This window comes from Plasmodium brasilianum, chromosome 7 (assembly GCF_023973825.1).
Source record: "Plasmodium brasilianum strain Bolivian I chromosome 7, whole genome shotgun sequence".
NCBI classification, from domain to species: domain Eukaryota; phylum Apicomplexa; class Aconoidasida; order Haemosporida; family Plasmodiidae; genus Plasmodium; species Plasmodium brasilianum.
In genome coordinates this window covers 1,334,224-1,353,677 of record NC_090120.1, presented here as the reverse complement: position 1 = coordinate 1,353,677, position 19,454 = coordinate 1,334,224, and the positions used below count along the sequence as shown (strand labels likewise).

General features: G+C 28.9%; 4 protein-coding genes and 1 pseudogene across 5 annotated transcripts; all 5 read right to left on the bottom strand.

The window, feature by feature from the left end:
• Nucleotides 1–548: 548 nt before the first annotated feature.
• MKS88_002010 lies at nucleotides 549–2,788 on the bottom strand (annotated as a pseudogene). The gene is made up of 3 exons: nucleotides 2,692–2,788; nucleotides 1,064–2,604; nucleotides 552–647 (listed from the first exon to the last, which is right to left on the bottom strand). Coding segments are annotated over exons 1-3 (1,734 nt in total).
• Nucleotides 2,789–5,524: 2,736 nt separating this feature from the next.
• MKS88_002009 (phosphoglycerate kinase) lies at nucleotides 5,525–6,775 on the bottom strand (the record flags this gene model as incomplete). The annotated part of the gene is made up of 1 exon (XM_067214984.1): nucleotides 5,525–6,775. The coding sequence occupies one exon, from the start codon at nucleotides 6,773–6,775 to the stop codon at nucleotides 5,525–5,527; it is 1,251 nt and encodes a 416-aa protein (XP_067074307.1).
• Nucleotides 6,776–8,085: 1,310 nt separating this feature from the next.
• MKS88_002008 (para-aminobenzoic acid synthetase) lies at nucleotides 8,086–11,769 on the bottom strand (the record flags this gene model as incomplete). The annotated part of the gene is made up of 4 exons (XM_067214983.1): nucleotides 8,086–8,134; nucleotides 8,394–8,494; nucleotides 8,665–8,776; nucleotides 9,011–11,769. 4 exons carry the CDS (start codon nucleotides 11,767–11,769, stop codon nucleotides 8,086–8,088), a joined length of 3,021 nt encoding a protein of 1,006 aa, XP_067074306.1.
• Nucleotides 11,770–13,490: 1,721 nt separating this feature from the next.
• On the bottom strand, nucleotides 13,491–16,042 carry MKS88_002007 (uncharacterized protein; the record flags this gene model as incomplete). Its single annotated transcript, XM_067214982.1, has 5 exons — nucleotides 13,491–13,660; nucleotides 13,952–14,108; nucleotides 14,854–14,942; nucleotides 15,548–15,597; nucleotides 15,918–16,042. 5 exons carry the CDS (start codon nucleotides 16,040–16,042, stop codon nucleotides 13,491–13,493), a joined length of 591 nt encoding a protein of 196 aa, XP_067074305.1.
• A 1,527-nt stretch (nucleotides 16,043–17,569) lies between these two features.
• MKS88_002006 (S-adenosylmethionine synthetase) lies at nucleotides 17,570–18,778 on the bottom strand (the record flags this gene model as incomplete). Its single annotated transcript, XM_067214980.1, has 1 exon — nucleotides 17,570–18,778. The coding sequence occupies one exon, from the start codon at nucleotides 18,776–18,778 to the stop codon at nucleotides 17,570–17,572; it is 1,209 nt and encodes a 402-aa protein (XP_067074304.1).
• Between the last annotated feature and the right edge of the window lie 676 nt (nucleotides 18,779–19,454).

Below are 19,454 nucleotides of genomic sequence, written 5' to 3'. Positions count from 1 at the left end.
TTTCTCTTTTTCTTTTTTTTGTATGTTTCTTTTTTTACGAATGTGCGTTTTTATTTCAATTTTTAACTTTTTTTTTTTTTTTCTTTTTTTTAATTTATAAAAAAAAAGCTTGGAAATTCAATTATTTTCCCTTTTTTTAAACTATTTGAACTTTTTTGTTTTATAAGTTTTACAATTAACAACTGATTGAATATTGATCTTGATGAGGAAAAACTGAAATTTATAAAAATAATCATTTCGCAGAGTTACGGGTCAAATGAAAAGGGGTAAGAGATCATTAAAAAATTAAAATAAAATAATAAAAATAAACATGCACGCATGTATAAATATATGGGTACACATATATGAATATATACACACATACATACATATACATACACATATATTCGTATATAAATTCGTAACATTAAAAAAAGTTTGTATCCTTTTTATTTACGCATAAAATATCAAAATATAGCAAAAAGAATAAGTGGAGTAACCAAGTAACGGAGTAAAAATAAAGAACTTTCTTATTTTTTTTAAAATAAGAAATATTTCGGCATCATTTCCTAACAGTCATAATATAAGTGATAATCATAGGGAGACACATACTTGTTATAGGAGACAATTTCTTCTCTTTTGAATTTTATATATTCTTGTATCATTTCCTACAAGGAGTAAAGAAAAATGGGATGGGAATGAACTTACATAGTATAAGAAAAGGGCGCATTCAACACCCAATTACTGCTATCTGTGGGAAATACGGACAACACTCGCCTTGCAGCTACAGTGCTTTTCCATGTACACACAAACATATATACATACATATATACACACATATATATATACATACATATATACATACATACATATATACATACATATATACATACATATATACATACATACATATATACATACATATATACATACATACATATATACATACATATATACATACATATATACATACATATATACACACACATACATATATATATGTATATACATGCGTATGTAACATGTGCATATATATACGTTCATACACACATAAAACGCACCAATGAGCACATAACGTGCTAACCTTTTTAAAAATTCCATTGACGGTCAAGAACTCGTGGTCTTTTTCAAGGGCATCTAAACTTTCTGCAAGCGAAAAACATATATTCTCTGGTTGATTACATCTAAAGAAATTACGAAAATCGGTATTATCCTTTATGTCATGAAACGTATTATAATCTTTTAAGGCATGTGTGAGATTTTGAAAATTTTGAGGGTTCTGAACATAATTAGCAAAAATGTTGGATATGAAGAAGTCTTCATTTTTACTTTCAAAAGGTACTAAAGGTTGTTCTTTTGATTTAATTCCATCATATCCTGCTAAAATTATAGCAGCTATAACTAGATGTGGTGAATTTACATAGTCTGGCAATCTAAATTCAATTCTTTTTTCAGATGAGTTGCTATAATTAATTAAAGATAACCTTATAACAGCACTTCTAGATCCAAAGGAATAAAACAATTTCTGACAAGTTTCAAAACCAGGTACTAATCTTTTATATGAATTCATAGTTGAGTTACAAAATGCTTGTAAAGCTCTTGCATGTTTAATAATACCATTCATAAAATAAAAAGATTCTTTCGATAAATAAAAAGTAGATGGATCATCAATAAAGAAAATATTTTTATTATTTTTCCATAACGAAATATTACAATGTAAACCATTCCCATTATCACTAACTAGCGGTTTTGGCATAAATGTAGCTGTTCTATTAAAAGCATGAACAGTGGTTTTAATTATTTGCTTTGTAATAAATAAATTATCAGCGTTCTTTAAAGCATCAAAATATTTTAATGATATTTCATGTTGACTTGTAGACACTTCATGATGATATCTTTGTACATTGATATTTAAATCATTTAAAGCTCGGCATATTCTAAGTTTAATCATATTTGATGTATCATAAGGATCAGTAGCAAAATAACCACATTTTTTTTTTAATTTTTTACTATCATCATTAATTAAACCATCATTTCTAGGAATACGGCAATATTCCTTATATGATGATGGTTCTGATTTATTAATAATACTATCACTATTTCTATATATATCTGATAAATCATTCTTACATGAAAATGATTCTCTATCATAAACTTTCATATAAGAATTATATTCATCTAGATTATAATTCACCTTATCAAAAATAAAAAATTCTATTTCGTTTCCTACACAAACAGTGTCAGCTATATTTTCTTTTTTCATAAATTCACACGTCTTCTTCAAAATTGTCCTAGGGCATTTATAATAATCACTTCCATTATATTTTTTAATATCACATAATACATTTAATACAATTCGATCATCACATTCTTCAGTATAACAAGTGGAAAAGTCGACTTTAATATAGAAATCACTTACCTCTGTATCGGAGCATAATTTGATTGATGACGCATCAAAAGGAAAACCATCTTCTAATTTTTTTAATGATATTTCGCTAACATAAAAAAAACATTTAAAAAAACTACCCAGCAGGTTACTAATAATACAAGCCAGTATTTCCACATTGTTTGTCTTATTGGTTATGTACTCAAAAAGGTCCGCGTTACTCGAGAAGCAAATAGACTCTGTGGTTTGTTCCGCGAAAGAACAACAAAAACAAAAAAAAAAAAAAATAAATAAAATAATGTGCAAGCCCAAGTGATAATCGTAACAGTAGTTTACCGCTTCCGCTTCCGTGGTAGCAGTAATATCCCTCAATGCAACGCAACAAGCAAAATGGAAAATACAAAAAAGTTCTGAATTGTTCATATTTTTTTTAACAAATTTGTCACATATATTACGCTCACAACTTCTCACACGTATGTTATGCAGCCTACGAGACAATGTTGCACTACTAATGTGTATACATATTTGCCTGTTAACATAAGTATACTCAGATATAAAATTTCGAGCATCATCGTTCACGTATATTCACACAAGAGGAAGGTGCAATATAAACAAATACGTGTTTTTTACATGTACATTCATGTACACGTTTTATATACATTTGTGCACGTTTTATATACATATGTACACGTTTTATATACATATGTACACGTTTTATATACATATGTACGCGTTTTATATACATATGTACGCGTTTTATATACATATGTACACGTTTTATATACATATGGACATTTGTACAACGCTATTTTACGTAAATATGAATTTTTTCCTTTTTTTTTTTTTTTTTTTTTTTTCTTCTGTACTCATTTTAAAACAGCCAACTGGAATGGAATTTTAACTTTTGGTTTTCTGTAGCTACACTTTTCCTCGTCTTTTTTAGGGGTACAACTGTAACGAACGTCTTGTATAATACGTACTAGTACGTTTTTTGGTAATATTATTTTTATTTGGAATTAATGAAAAAATAAAATAAAATATAAATTACCCAATTTTAACAACGTATCCTCAAAGTATGCTTAATTTTTTTTTTTTCAAAATTTCTTAATTCTATTCATTCTAAATATAAATTTATATTTTTTATTTTACGGACTGTATTTTTAATATTTTCTATTATTTTGTTATGTATAATGATTAAGGTATGTAATATGAGGATTCTTGGGAAGAAAATGCTCGTTTCAAAATGCACGATTTTCGAATATTACCCCTTTTAAAAATTTTAGTATTGAAACATAAAATGTACGTATATATGCATACATGTATATATATATCTTATACTTGAACGTACGTATATACATATATATGTATATAATATGTATATATTTATACCTGTTCACATGGCGATTTTGTTATATTAACGTTATTAAAAATATAAAAAAATATAATAAAATTAATACCTAGAAAATGATACTGCATATGTATATAATTCTCATTTATGGTACTGCCTTTGCCCTAGGGTGTTCTAAATTTTTAGGAGCTTAATTATAAGATGAATTTAACACTTAACACCGATATATTATTAATTTTTTTTCATACAAAAATGTTTAATCATATAATTATGTACATAATATACGCATATATTTTTGTGCCTATTTGAGATTTTACTAATTTTTCGTTGCTGCCAAAATTACTGTAAAGTGCCAAGAAAAAAAAAAGAAAAGAAAAGATAAAAGATAAAAAAAAAGTAAAATGAAAAAAGAAGAAAAATGAAAAAAGAAGAAAAATGAAAAAAGAAGAAAAATGAAAAAAGAAGAAAAATGAAAAAAGAAGAAAAATGAAAAGAGAAAAGAGAAAAGAGAAAAATGAAAAATGAAAAAAAAAAAAGATATGATAACCACCCAATTTTAGATGAATATGCGTGTTTTATAAGTAAAAATGCCTGCATTAATTTTTTCATTCAACTAATGGCGTTTATATAACATTTGTTCCTCCCCGTCAATCGAATTACTATTAGAGCTACAAAATTTTTTTTTTTTTTTTAACATTTTAGGGCCATATTAAACCCACGTATAAATATATATACATATATATATATATATATGTATATATTTAGAAGCATAAATAAGGTTATGTACGTGTAGTAATGGTTTATCCCGACATGACTTATTATATTGCCTGAGCTTGCAGAAATATACGTAAAAAAAAATATATATAAAAGAAAACGTTGCGTACATACAGATATGTATATTTGTTGTGTACATACCTTTACTAATTGTCGTCCATTAGCTGACATATATTTTTGGTATTCGTATAATTTTAAACCATATATTTACGGGACGAAAAATACTGAAGAAAAGAACACCACATGTTTTTTGAGTTCTGGGTGGCTGTTGCAATTCGAGTTGCATATTGGGTCTCATGAAAATTGCAACTATATAATGATGGGCATACTTTTTACGCCTTTGTTTTATTATATTTTACTCTATTCATTTTGCTTTATTTATTTTGCTCTATTCATTTTGCTTTATTTATTTTGCTCTATTCATTTTGCTTTATTTATTTTGCTCTATTCATTTTGCTTTATTTATTTTGCTTTATTTATTTTGCTCTATTCATTTTGCTTTATTTATTTTGCTCTATTCATTTTACTTTATTTTTTTATTTTCCCCCCTCCCTCATTTAGACGTCTTGTCATCCGCATAAAATTTATCTTGCACTTATTTCGATACGTATACATGAATACACATACATATATGGACGCATGCTCATGCTATTCGCAACCAGTTCAAGACTATTTCGTATTTCGTTTTCACCTCAAGTGATTATAACCTTATAAAAGCGAACATCTCGCAGGAAGCATTGTTCGACCAATGAAATAAATTTTTTTTTTTTTTTTTTTTTTATTATCAACGATGTTACTATGAAAAATGGTAAATCACACACACATTGTAAGTTCAACAGTTTTGGCGGAGTTCCTTCGAAAAAGTTAAGCAAAAACGCATGGAGCACATATGCATGTGCAAAAAGGGCCCACATATGTACACATGTTCGCACATACATATATATATATATATATGCATACACAAACGCATATATATGCGCATATAATAATACACGACGCATGTAACCATGCGGATAGGGAAACTGGCTCACACTAAATCATTTGTCTGATAAGGCAACTACTCCTGGCAATTCCTTCCCTTCTAAAAGTTCTAGAGATGCTCCTCCTCCAGTTGAAACATGACTAACTTCATCTTTCATTTGTTGTTGTTCAACTAGGGAAGCAGTATCACCTCCTCCAACAATAGTAATAGCACCTTTCTTAGTAGCTTCAACAACTAGCTTTAAACATTCAATACTGCCTTTAGCAAAATTCGGCATTTCAAAAACACCTTGAGGTCCATTCCAAATAATAGTTTTTGAAGTTAAAATTATATCTTTATATTTTTCTATACTTTTATTACCTGCATCTAATCCCATCCAATTATCTTCAATTCCCTCTTCATCTGTAACAATTTTGGTATTCGCATTGTTGTCAAAGTTATCAGCTATTTTAAAATCTACTGGTAGAATAATTTGGACATTTTTATTTTTTGCCTTTTGCATAATTTCACCTACTATTTTACTACCTGCTTCATCAAATAAGGACTTCCCAATTTTCATATTATTTAAAACATATTTAAATGTATAAGCCATACCGCCACCTATAATCATTCTATCTACTCTATCTAATAGATTTTTTATTAATTGTATCTTATCAGAAACTTTAGCTCCACCTAAAATAGCTAGTAATGGTCTCTGTGGATTTTCTAATGCTTTACTAAAATATTCTAATTCTTTTTTCATTAAAAAACCAGATGCTTTAATGTCTAATTTGACTCCTACCATACTACTATGAGCTCTATGTGCTGTACCAAATGCATCATTAATAAATATATCCCCTAATTTTGTCAAATCATTTTGAAATTTTTCCACATCATCTTTATTTGCTTTTATTTTATTTCCATCCTTATCTATTCCTTTTCCTTCTTCTTCAATATGAAACCTTAAATTTTCTAATAAAATAACTGAGTTATCCTTTGCTTTGCTTATTTCTTTTTCTATTTCTTCTCCTACACAGTCATTCAAAAATAATACTTCTTCTCCTAATAAAGTCTTCAAATTATCAGCAACTGGTCTTAAGGTATACTTGCTATTTTTCATTCCATCAGGTCTACCACAATGGGATATTAAAATGATTTTTGAAGCTCCTTCCTTTTTTAAATAATTAATTGTTGGCAGTGTTGCCTTAATTCTTGTGTTATCTTTTATTATTCCATTTTCTATAGGTACGTTAAAATCCACTCTTACCAAAATTTTTTTGTTCTTTAAATCCTTTACATCCGTTATGCTTAGTTTCTTACCCAACATTTTCGCTCTACATAAGGAAAAAAAAAAAAAAATAGTACGCGGGAATGTGTGAGCGTTGATAAGAAGTGTACTCACATAAAAAAAAGATGTACATACAGGTGTACATATATATGTATACACATATGTACGTATTGTATGTACGTACATGCAGATGTACGCAACTCGCAAAAATGCAGGCAGGTACATATTCACATGCCCCCAATGATACTCATTAATCTTACTTGATTTTTTTTTCCCCTTTAAAACAATATTTTTGTTAGAGTAATAATTATGCTTTCAGTGAAGCTATATGTGCCTTGCGTACAATTTATTTTATTTAGAATATAATAAAGATTTCTATTTGTTTTATTTATTTTAAATATTTTTTTTATTTTAATTTTTTTAGTTTTATTTTATGTTCTTTTTTTTTTAATTGTTTAGCTCCTATTTTTATTAATACAAGTTAAAGGATGTTATATTACGATATCGTGATAATGTTTTTGCGGAATTATGATATACTCGAAAATAAATTTTTTTTTTTTTTTTTATACTTTAAAATTGAAGTCAAAATTGAAGTAAACGTCAAAATGAAGTTGAAGTTAAAACGTTATTTGCAACATGCCTATTAAATTAAATGTGTTAACCGCTAAAAATAGTATATATATATATATGTGTACTTATGTATACATATGTTATCATCGCTATGTTTGCATGCGTTTTATATCCTTTTAAATGTTTATAGTGTCATAATTGTATTTCAAGGTTACTTTATTATTTTATTTTGCTTCTCTACCCCTATACATATTCACTTTACACTTAACAGTTATATTTTTAGCGCATAAACTTTTTTTAAATTAAGTAATATACATATGTAATGTCTGCCGTAAAATTCCTAATTAAAAAAAAATATATATATATTCTCTAGCATAAGTAAAGCTGGAGGCATCGTATACAATAGGTGGTGCAATATTTTTTTTAAATGTTCTAATATTTTTGTATGGTAAAGTGAAGAAGCTTAGTATGATGATCACCCCCCTTCCTCCTCTTATTATAGCTCTACATGGCGTTTTCAGAGATAAGGCGAATTCCGAGCCAGTAGGTAAATTTTGGGGGGTACACAAGTAAAAGGAATAGGGGAAAAAACAAAAAAAAAAAAAAGTAAAAATAAAATTTGAAATAAATCTTGAATTAAAACATACAAAAACTTGAAATATATCTTGAATTAAAACGTACATAAAACTTGAAATATATCTTGAATTAAAACGTACATAAAACTTGAAATATATCTTGAATTAAAACGTACATAAAACTTGAAATATATCTTGAAATATCTAGAGCCTGTATTCCACTTCAGCACTGTGACGCTCTTTTAAATAGTAACTGTTCGGGTAAATTGATGAAAAATGGAAAAAAAAGGTATATATAATATGCACATGTACGTATGTTTGAACATGTTCGTATGTTTGATCATGTACGTATGTTTGAACATGTACGTATGTTTGAACATGTACGTATGTTTGAACATGTACGTATGTTTGAACATGTACGTATGCATGTACATGTACGTATGCATGTACATGTACGCATATGTATATATGTATGCCTTTAAGTGTGCGTAAATGTAATTTGCTAAACGTACCTAATTGGGCGTGCTATACTCATAAATTTTAAGAGCATTTCGTTGTATTCTTCCTTTTCGTCGCTTTTTATTGTGATGGCCCCGCCGGCTCCTATAGAAATCTTCAAAAAAGGGAGGATTAACAAAAAGCATGTGTCGAAGGATGCATTTTTATTCGTATATTTTAATTTATTTTTTTTCGTCTTTTTATTCGTATTTTTATTTTTATTATTCTTTTTATTTGCATTTCTGTTCATCTTATTCGTCGCAAAAGCTGCATATGTAAAAGTACATTGTCATTTTTTATTATAGCCGTCCGAATAACTATGTTAAAAATGAAATTCCCTTGGATAGAAATGAAGCCGATGGAACCAGAGTATATACCCCTGGGTGTGTTTTCGATGCTGTAAATGTGGGCACAAAAGATGGGTGTACGAATGTGAAGTGGTGTAGGTGATTAGATAACACTTATGCGAAATGGGGGTGAGAGCATGTGCAGCTGTGCGAGCTACGCGCATACGTACACACAAACATACATCCATACACTCACGTACATACGTCCGTACATATGCTCGTATAAACATGTTGAGCCGGGCTCACATGAACCCGTTTGCGGGCGACTGTTGCCTTATTTGTACTTTTGTAAGATGGACATGGAAATAAATTTTGGGGAGCCAGTCATAGATCCACCGGGGAAAATATTAATGATAGCATCGGCAAACGTTTTGTCGTGTTTGATTTTTCCTGTAATTTTAGATACCATTTGATGAAGAAATGTATACGTTTCTATATGAAATAATTTCACTACTTTTACAGTGTCCCGTTCGCATATTCGGTTGAAGTCATTTGTTGTTAGGTCTACAATCATTAAGTTTTCTGATCTCTCCTTTTTATCATTAAATAGTTTATCTTTTAAAATATTATCGTCTTCTTCTGTTTTTCCTCTTTCGATTGTACCCTTAATAGGTTTACTAAACATAATACTGTCTTTATTTTTTCGTAAAAATTCTTCAGGACTAAAGCACAATATTGTAAATTTTAATTTATCATTTACAATCTTTTTTGTTGGCTCATCATTCATTCCCCTTTCCTCATTTCGCACTATTGTTCTATCATAGTGTATATAGCAACTGTAAGAAACTTTATTTACAGTTCTCATGTATTTATATAAGTCCAAAAGATTAAGAGCTGTCAATTCAGACTTAGTACAAAAGGACCCTTTAAATTTCGTCGTTAAACAGAGTTCATATGAGTGGCCCTTTTCAATATACTCTTTACATGCTTTAATATTTTCTATATACATCTCTTTACTCAATGAAGAAGTAAAAGTAAACTTGCTCAACTTTACATCCTTAACAATAGCATTATGATCCTTGTCTTTGTTTTCTTTTCCTTTCCATTCCTTGTAGCCACTTTTTTCATCCATCAAATTTTTTACAATATGACGAATTTTATATGACGTGCCATAATTCCATTGATCATTATAATTTTTGATATCCTCATATGAGTAGCGGTAGTGTTGATGAAAGCAGGAGTGGTAGTCACATGGACTACGCTTCGATGAAGTACTTAACCCATTTTGTAACTCTGTCATGGTTAATTTCTCTTCCATTTCGTTGATGTTATGGTCATTGGGTAAGCTCGAAAGGTAGCTTTTAAAAGATTGTTCTTCTGGCAAAAGCGAAATTAAATAAACGCTATTTTTTGGCATATTCAGAGCAATGAAATTCTGGGGGAAAATAAATACAGAGACAGGGTAAGAACCCTCTTCACTGTCACTTCTTACGTGTTCATATTTTTTTCCATATATATTTTTGATTGTTTCATATTTGTATTCGTAGTTAAAGAAACCAAAGTAACCCATTAAACACGAGTCTTTACTATTTATAAATTCGTCTTCTTCTACTTCGTTTTTGGAGCACTTACCATCGTCCCCATGGTTCTCTCCTGAGGAATATTCATTATATCCATTTACACAGTACTCTAGCAGCTTCTTCTGCCCGTTAACGGTATTAGTAGAGGTACCCAGGCCTATGTTGCTACTAACATTGGCGCTCCTACTAATATTGGTTCTATTACTTTCATATGTTCTATTGTTTGATTCTTTTTCGCTGCTCTCGAGGAGGTCATGTATGTGTACCCGCTTATAATCAATAGTAAAATTATCTTTAAAGCGCTCAATCCTTTCGTTCAAGTGGTGAACCAAACAGCTGTCATGCTTATCTGTGTGATAGTTAATTCGGTACTTGTTACCACTTTTTTCTCTCGTCAAGTTTACAACAACGCTATTAAAATGTTCGCAATTGCTCTTTTGGCAGTCCCTCTCTTCGCACGACCCTTTTTCCAAGTTATTTCTTTCATGATTATTTGTTCCATAGCAGTAGTAGTACTCTATAACCTCACTTAGAACCCCTTTGGTATTGCCCATGTAAGAAAACCTAGAATTATTTAGCATTTCATCGAAGCTAACCTTATCAGAGGTGGTATTTCCCCCCTCAATTGAACTCCTCTCCTTTTCTTTGTATAAAATTTCATGATTACTATCAAGCCAAAAACATATGTCATCTTCACAATACGCAATATTTTTAAATATTTCGTAAGCAATTGCGCAAATATTTTTTAACCCCACGATATTTAAAATTGTTAGTTTCCATGTGCATTGTTGTAGTACACCATTCTTAACATTCTTTATTTTTTTTTTTTCAAAATTCGTTGATAATTTATATTCTAATATGTTAACTTTAATGTCTTTATTTGTATTAATATATTTTAAAGTGATATTTTTAAAATTTTCAAAAAAGACAATATTAAAATCAGTTCCAACCGATTCGGGATGATACTGAACAGTGTAGTAAGGTAAGTGTTTATGTTGAGTGCCCATTACAATATATTCATTTAAATAAATAGAATAACAGGTTATATGTAATTTATCACTCATATGTTGTTCACTTACTTTTAAAGAGTTATAGCAAACTGCTTTGAATTTATCTTTTATGTTATTAAATAAAACACATACTCCTCTCCTTTCATCATTGCATATATTAATAATGTTTGTATTACCATGAAACATATTTTTTACTTTTTCAATTTTACACCCATAAAAGTAGCATATTAATTGATGCCCATAACATATGCCTAAAATAGGCATATTAATTTTATTCTTCAATATTTCTATCACTAAATCATTGTTTGTATTTGTTTCAGGGTTACCATACCCTGGAGATATAACAATATTGTCAATTATATCATAGTAGTTTCTCATGAATTCATTAAAATTCAATTTATCCGGGTATACTATTATAGGTTCTGCACGGTTTACCTTGTGCAAATAATTGACGATGTTGTAGGAATATGAATCGTAGTTATCGATAAACAGACTAACGATGTGTTTTCCCATTTTGAAAAGGTGTTCTCAGGAGATGTATGCCATGTACATTATGCACGCCATGTACGTCTTAGCTTTCCGCTTCGCAGGTGAAGGAGTAGGCAGTGAGATGCTGTTATAAAAAAGATCATCACAATAGGGGAAACATAGCACAAGTTTGTATATATCTGCAACATATATATATATATAGTTATACACACACCACCATATATGCTTAAACTATTCAGAATAACTCAGTTCATACGTTTTAAAAATCGTATACCTATATCCACTTCGTGCACATGCGTAAACATATATGTGAAGCCATGTTACACACAGAAAAAAAAAAAAAAAATTCGCATTCGTATTTTTTCTTAAAGAAAAAGATCTTTTCGCATACATTTTTTTTTTTTTTTTAAATAAAAAGAAACTTTCTCAAGCATATTATTTTTTGAAAAAGAAGAAATTTTAGCAAGCATATTTTTTTTAAAAAAAAAAAAGAATTTTTCACAAGCGTATTTAAAAAAAAAAAAAAAAAGTTTTCGCATCATCAAAAAAATTAGGAAGGAAGAAACGAATACGTACATGTAGAACTCTATATGTTTGTGCGTGTTTGAACATACATAATTAAGATGGTCACATTAATAGGATATTTTACTCCTGAAAATTAGCTGTTTCGTATTTATTCTTCGAACACAAGGCGGCTTTCGGGCACCAGTCTAAATTTGAAAAAACACAAAAGAGGGTGCGATGAATTAGTAAAACGAATTAGTAAAACGAATTAGTGAAACGAAGGATTAAGGAATATTTTTTTCCGATATTAAAAAGGAATTGAAGGGATGAGAGTGGTTCTTATCCCATCCTACATGTATATATATATGTAGAAGTACGTATTTATGTATAGATGCATTTATATGAATTCAGTCCAATAAGTAGCTTAACTTGTACTTCTTTCTGCAGGATGCTGCATGTACTAATTACCTTTCATATTTTCATATAATAATTCTATATCATCCAAGTCGTATAATAAGGAACCTTTCGAGCTTTTCAATTTCTCGTACTCCCCGCTCCACTTCTTTCCCCGCAAGATCTGTTGAGAGGTATGTATACATATATATGCATACGTACATATTCGAACGTACATATACGAACGTACATATACGAACGTACATATACGAACGTACATATACGTACTTACATAAGCATATATATATATACTCATATACATACGTGTATAAGCACACACAGCCACGTAAATATATATTATAATCAATTCCTCATGTGAATAAAAGAGAGAGAAAAAAGGACAAGGAAAATTGTAACTTCATAATGGTAATAAATATTACAATGTTCCTGAATTTGCAATTTCCCTTATTTGCTAATAAGCCAACTGCCCCCTATATAATAATTAAAAAATCACATTAACACGTACATATATTTTTCCTGTTTGTTTTATATATAAATATGTATGAATACGTACATCAATGACCAATGAAATTATAAACATATTATAAAGAGATAAGGTAAAAGAGCAACATTTACATGTACTGAGAAAGTATGCCAATTTATGCATATTATAAATCGACGGATCCCATTTTGAAAAAGAAAAAATTGCACTCAAGGAGTAACAACGTAGAACAGCGGAGAGCAGTCACCTCTTCATATATATATATATATATAAGTGTGTGTATGTATATACGTGTGTACGTATACACGTATGTGCAATGTATTTGTAAATGTATGCATATATATATTTATGCACATGCCTGCTTATTTTCACTGTATTCTGATTCGTCCTGATGTTTCCTCAAATAATCAACAGAAAGATCTCCATATTTCCCCGCCTTAATTTTTATGTCTTTTATAACTTCTTGAGCAAATAAAACGTACCATTCGTCTTTTTTTATTTTTAATTCTCTAAATTCTGTATCGAATGAAAATTGCACGAAGGGACAATATAGGTAATTATACATGCATATATTACATATACTACATACGTACATATGTACATACATACATATACTACATACATACATATGTACATACATACATACATATATATGTACTTATGAGGACAACTTAAATGAGCTGTTAGTACTGATGCCAAAGTTGGCCACCTAGTCATCTGTTTTTATTTTGCTGATCAGAATATGTGCATAAAATGTACATATTTAAAAAAGACAAAAACAAAATTATTCTCCCCTTTGGTCCATACCCTTCAGCACTATTAATTCTCCATCCTTGACGCGGACGAGTTTGAGTATCTTGTTATCAATTAGCAACCCCCAATAATTTCGTTCACCTATGATTCTAAAAATTAATCCACACGTTTGGGCGTCGTTCATTTGAACTTCCAACTGGGCTATCGTTTTCTGGGGGAAACAAAAAGTGCAAAATGTGGAGGACGTTGTAGTTTATTTTGTTTTATTTATTCTGTTTAATTTATTTTGTTTAATTTATTTTGTTTAATTTATTTTGTTTAATTTATTTTGTTTAATTTATTTTGTTTAATTTATTTTGTTTTAATTATTTTGTTTTAATTATTTTGCTTTATTATGTTTTATTTTATTTTGTTTTGATTATTTTATTTTTTTTAAAGGATCACAATTTTTTTTATATTACCTTACAAAAAAAGTCCTTTTTAATTAGAGAAGTTCGAGTGGTCATTCTGTATTTTATTTTTTAGCGTAAAAACGTATATATGATCATAATTTGCGCGGAAAAGTGTGTATACATGTAAATGCGTGTGTGAACTTATATATACATATACGTGCGTACAACATTGCATACACATTCATACACATTGAATACCCATTCATGCACATTGAATACCCATTCATGCACATTGAATACCCATTCATGCACATTGAATACACGTTCATACGCATTGAACACACGTTCATACGCATTGAACACACACAAATGTTGTAACCTTTTGTCAAGCCACCCAAAAGGAAAGGGATGATTCTGTAAAGAGGTTGTGGTAAAGACACAAATAAACAAAATTGGTATGACGTGTGCTCATGTACATGCAGAACTGTACTAGCATAACATTACACTAACATATTCACACATGTGTATACACAAGAATTTGTATCATATTTAATTGTTACTTACCGGTTCCCTGCAGCTGTCCTTTCCTGCGTACTCTATTATGGCATCTTCATTATGTACACTCCAATTATTCGTTTGTAGCCATCCCTTATCTTATGAAGTGTGCGTAAGAATAGGTGCAAAAGGGGATATAGATCCGTGCAAACATGAACAATTGCACACATACACAAATATCCACATGTATAAATCCACGTATACGTACAACCACATACGCATATATACATCAAACGTGTACAGAAAAAAGAGAAAATACGACGAAGTGGAATATCTTATTATGCTCTTTTACTCAGATCAATTGGCTCGTATGAGGGCTTCAAAAAGTATTCACGACAACTTCCATTAAATTAAAAATTAAAAAAAAAAGAGGCACGTAAAAGGAGCTACATACATTTTATTTTCATGTTCATCATTTTGTAGGCGCCTTTAATTTAATTACCCCCCTGATGAATGCATGTGCATATATTAAAACGGGGCACATATACATATATATATATATATATATATATATATATATATATGTGAATGCACATACAGTTATGCAAATAGAAGTATGAAAATTGTAACATCGAGTTGAACGAAGGATAAAGAACAGTCTACACTCATGTATATGCCCATTTACATTTATAACTGTACATACATATTTGTATGTTTGCGTGAGTGTGGGTGAGCCCTTTTTAACGCTTTTGCATTTATTTACTGTAGTCCAAGTGCTTTTTGAAATATTTGGGACTTTCAGATGGATATAGCCTATAAGAAAAATAAAAAATAATAAAATGGATGGCTCAATCATTTCTTTTCTTTTTTTTCCCCATTTTTTCAAATTATTGCAATATTGCTTTCAGTATATATAAACAGAGTGATAGTACGACGCTTTTTACCATATTTGTGCTTTTTTATGTTTTATAGATATATAAAATGTAAGTGTTCGTGGTTATGTAAGTTGAAAAATAAGACGAGATGTACTTTATTTCAAAATATGAAGAGTTGCTCTTAAATGACATAAAATTTTGAGAAATTAAAAAAAAAAAAAGGTTTTTCATTTATTTTATTTTTACACATTAGTCAACCACGTGAGGACGTTAATTTTGCTTTGCAAAAATCTGTTAAAAGAAGGTTCATAAACTCCCTTTAATATTTCGCAGTGGTTAAAATGTAGGAAACACAATACAACTGCTAAAATTTTTTTAACCATTCTTATAGTATTTTTGATTTGTTAAAAAATATAATGAAAAAGGCGGAAAATATATTGAGGTATATCTACAGACAAATCATAAAAAAAAAAAAAAAAAAAAAAAAAAAAAAAAAAAAAAAAAGGCACATACATAGACTGCAATAGAGAGAGAGATAGTGAGGAGAAATATGCATAATCATAGAGTGGAAGAACAACACTACTTAAATAACAAACCATTAGCTTCAATATATTTTTTGTTTTACTACTGTAAATGTGTTTGTTTACATAATGTACTGATATTATATAAAACTAATATTTGTCTTAAACTTTTTTTGAAATACTAAATGTTTATTTGAAAAAAAAAAAAAAAAAAGTAGCAGCACTGTATATACACAAAATAGTACATGTTATGCAATTATGCATTGTTAAAAAAAAATTGTACATATAAAAAAAAAAAAAAAAAGTCACTTTAATACAGCCAAATTTCGCTTTATATTAGTCATACGTTGAAAGTACGTATACAATTGGGTGTTCATTTGTATGCTCATTTGTGTGCACATGTATATACATACAAATACATATATATATATATACATTTAAGTATACACGTATATATACTGTCCAAGAAATGAGCTTCCTAAAAAAAGAATAGTATTAAATAAACAATGACATAGAGTTACTAATTTAATTAATGATTAATGATCTTGCTATCACGTCATTCAAGGATAACTAAAACATAATAAGGAAAAAAAATATAATAAAAATAAAAAAAAAAAAAAAAAAAGAAGCATTTTTTCACTTTTTATTTAATACTTAATTTTTACATATTAATTATAACGTTAAGAGTGAGAACAGAGTGGTAAAATGAAACAGGGGGGGTGTAACTAACGTGACTAATATGTGTATATATATATATATATATATACATTTATTATTATTATTTTTTTTTTTTTATTCATGCACGCATACATAAATACATCCACATACATACATGCATACATATATTCATAGATGTACATATAAGTATAAATTTACAATATATACAACTGTGCTTGCCTAGTTTTGCATTTTTCTGAATACTGACACAATTCAGATATTCACAATTATAATAATTATAATTATAATAATTTTTCCATCTCGTATTAATTAAAAATTATTATAATTATAAAAAGACAAAAGAAAAAAAAAAAAAGGAAAAGGAAAACCCATATCACTTAACACTTGAATTAATATTTCATATTTTTAATATTTTATTTGTTTATTTTTTTTTATTTTCTGATATGAGTATATTAACAAATTATTTCTCTTCGAGAGGTACAAACTTAAGTTTTCTTTTTTTTTTTTTTTTTTACATTATTATATTTTTTTTTTTTACATTTTGTGGAAATAACATGCTCGGCAGCTTATACTTCTCATTTTTGCTTCTCTTTCCTTCTTCCCTTCTTTCTTTCTTTCTTTCTTTCTTTCTTAATTTCTTAATTTCTTAATTTCTAGATTTATTTTATATTTACATAATTCTCTATTTATTTGTTTATTTTCCCTTTCTCCTTAATTCTTTAAAACATTTTTTTCGTGGGTTAGGTCTTTAATTTTTTCCCACCTAAAGGAGCAGTCATCCCTTCCAAAATGGCCATAAGCTGACGTTTTTGAGAAAATAGGCTCCTTTAATTTTAACTCTTCAATAATAAATCCCGGTCTCAGATCAAAATTTCTTAAAATTATTTGCTCCAAATCATAATCAGTATATCCAGTACTTACAGTACCATACGAATTAACGTTTAGTGATATGGGGTTAGCAATCCCAATAGAATAAGATGCTTGCACTAAGACTCTCCTACAAAATTTGTTTGCAACTAACGATTTTGCAATATAACGTAAATAATAAGCAGCTGAACGATCAACTTTGGATGGATCTTTACCTGAAAATGCACCACCACCATGAGCACCCCAACCACCATACGTATCACATATAATTTTTCTTCCTGTTAATCCAGCGTCTGCTGCTGGTCCACCAAGAACAAATTTTCCTGAGGGGTTCAAATAATATAATGTATCATCATCCAACAATTTTTCTGGTATTACATATTTAACTACATTTTCCATCAAATCGGACTTGAGCTGTTCATATTTTACATTCTCTGCGTGTTGTGTAGATATTAAAACTGTATGAACACGTAAAGGTTCCATATGACCACCACAGCTAGCTTTATTTTTATATTCAATAGTTATTTGAGTTTTTCCATCTGGACGTAAATAAGGTAATATTCCTAATTTTCGAACTTCTGTTAATCTTTTACCTAATAATGTAGCATAATGATGTGTTAAAGGCATATAATTTTCTGTTTCATCAGTTGCATATCCAAACATAATTCCCTGATCACCTGCACCAATTAGTTCCGGTTTCTTATTTTCATGCACACATTGTGCAATATCAGGGGACTGTTCATCAACAAATATTTTTATATCAGCAGTCTTATAATTTAAACCTTTTTCTTCATCATCATAACCAATATGCTTCAAAACATCTCTTGTAACTTTATCATAGTCTACTTTTGCCTTTGTGGTTATTTCACCAAATATAAAAATAAAATTTTTCTTTGCACATACTTCACAAGCAACTTTGCTTTCTGGATCTTCCCTCAAACAAGCATCCAATATTGCATCCGATATCTGATCACAAATTTTGTCTGGATGGCCTTCATTAACTGATTCTGACGTAAACAAAAAATTTCCTCTCTTAACTTTTAGTTGACTCATCTTGTACAGTGTATGTTAATGTTTGTGTGTGTGTTCGTATATGGTTAACAAATTTTTCTTTTGCTCTGCTCGCGCAGGAAAATCTTGTCAACGCGTTTTTGGACAAAAAAAATTGGCAAGTAGGTATATATGCGTATATGAACACGTATAAATATATATATGCACGTATGTACTTTTTTCGTATGTAAGTATGTATTATGTACATAAGCCCCTCCGAATATTTCCAGGTACGCATATATTTTCAGTATGTACCCTTATATTATGTAAACACGTTATTTTCACAAGTTTCTCGAATGGACTTTTCTGGTTGAAAATTAAAAAAAATTCCGATTATCGCTCATTAAATAAATAGTGAATTGTACTTTTAATAAAAAAAAAGAAATAAAAATAAATTAAATTAATTTAAATTAAATTTTAATACATATAATAAATTTGTGTACAAACAAATTATTGTTCATAAATATGTTTATAATAAAATATTATAATGTTTTATATGATACGTGGTACGAATGCAATAACTTCTTCCTTTTAACGAGAAAAAATATACATAAATGCATATATACTTTTGTATTTCAAATGTTTCTTTTCAAATTGCTACTTTCATTTTTTTTTAATGAATAACAAAGTGTATGTATACGTGTATACAAGTATGCAATTAAACAAGAATATATACGTA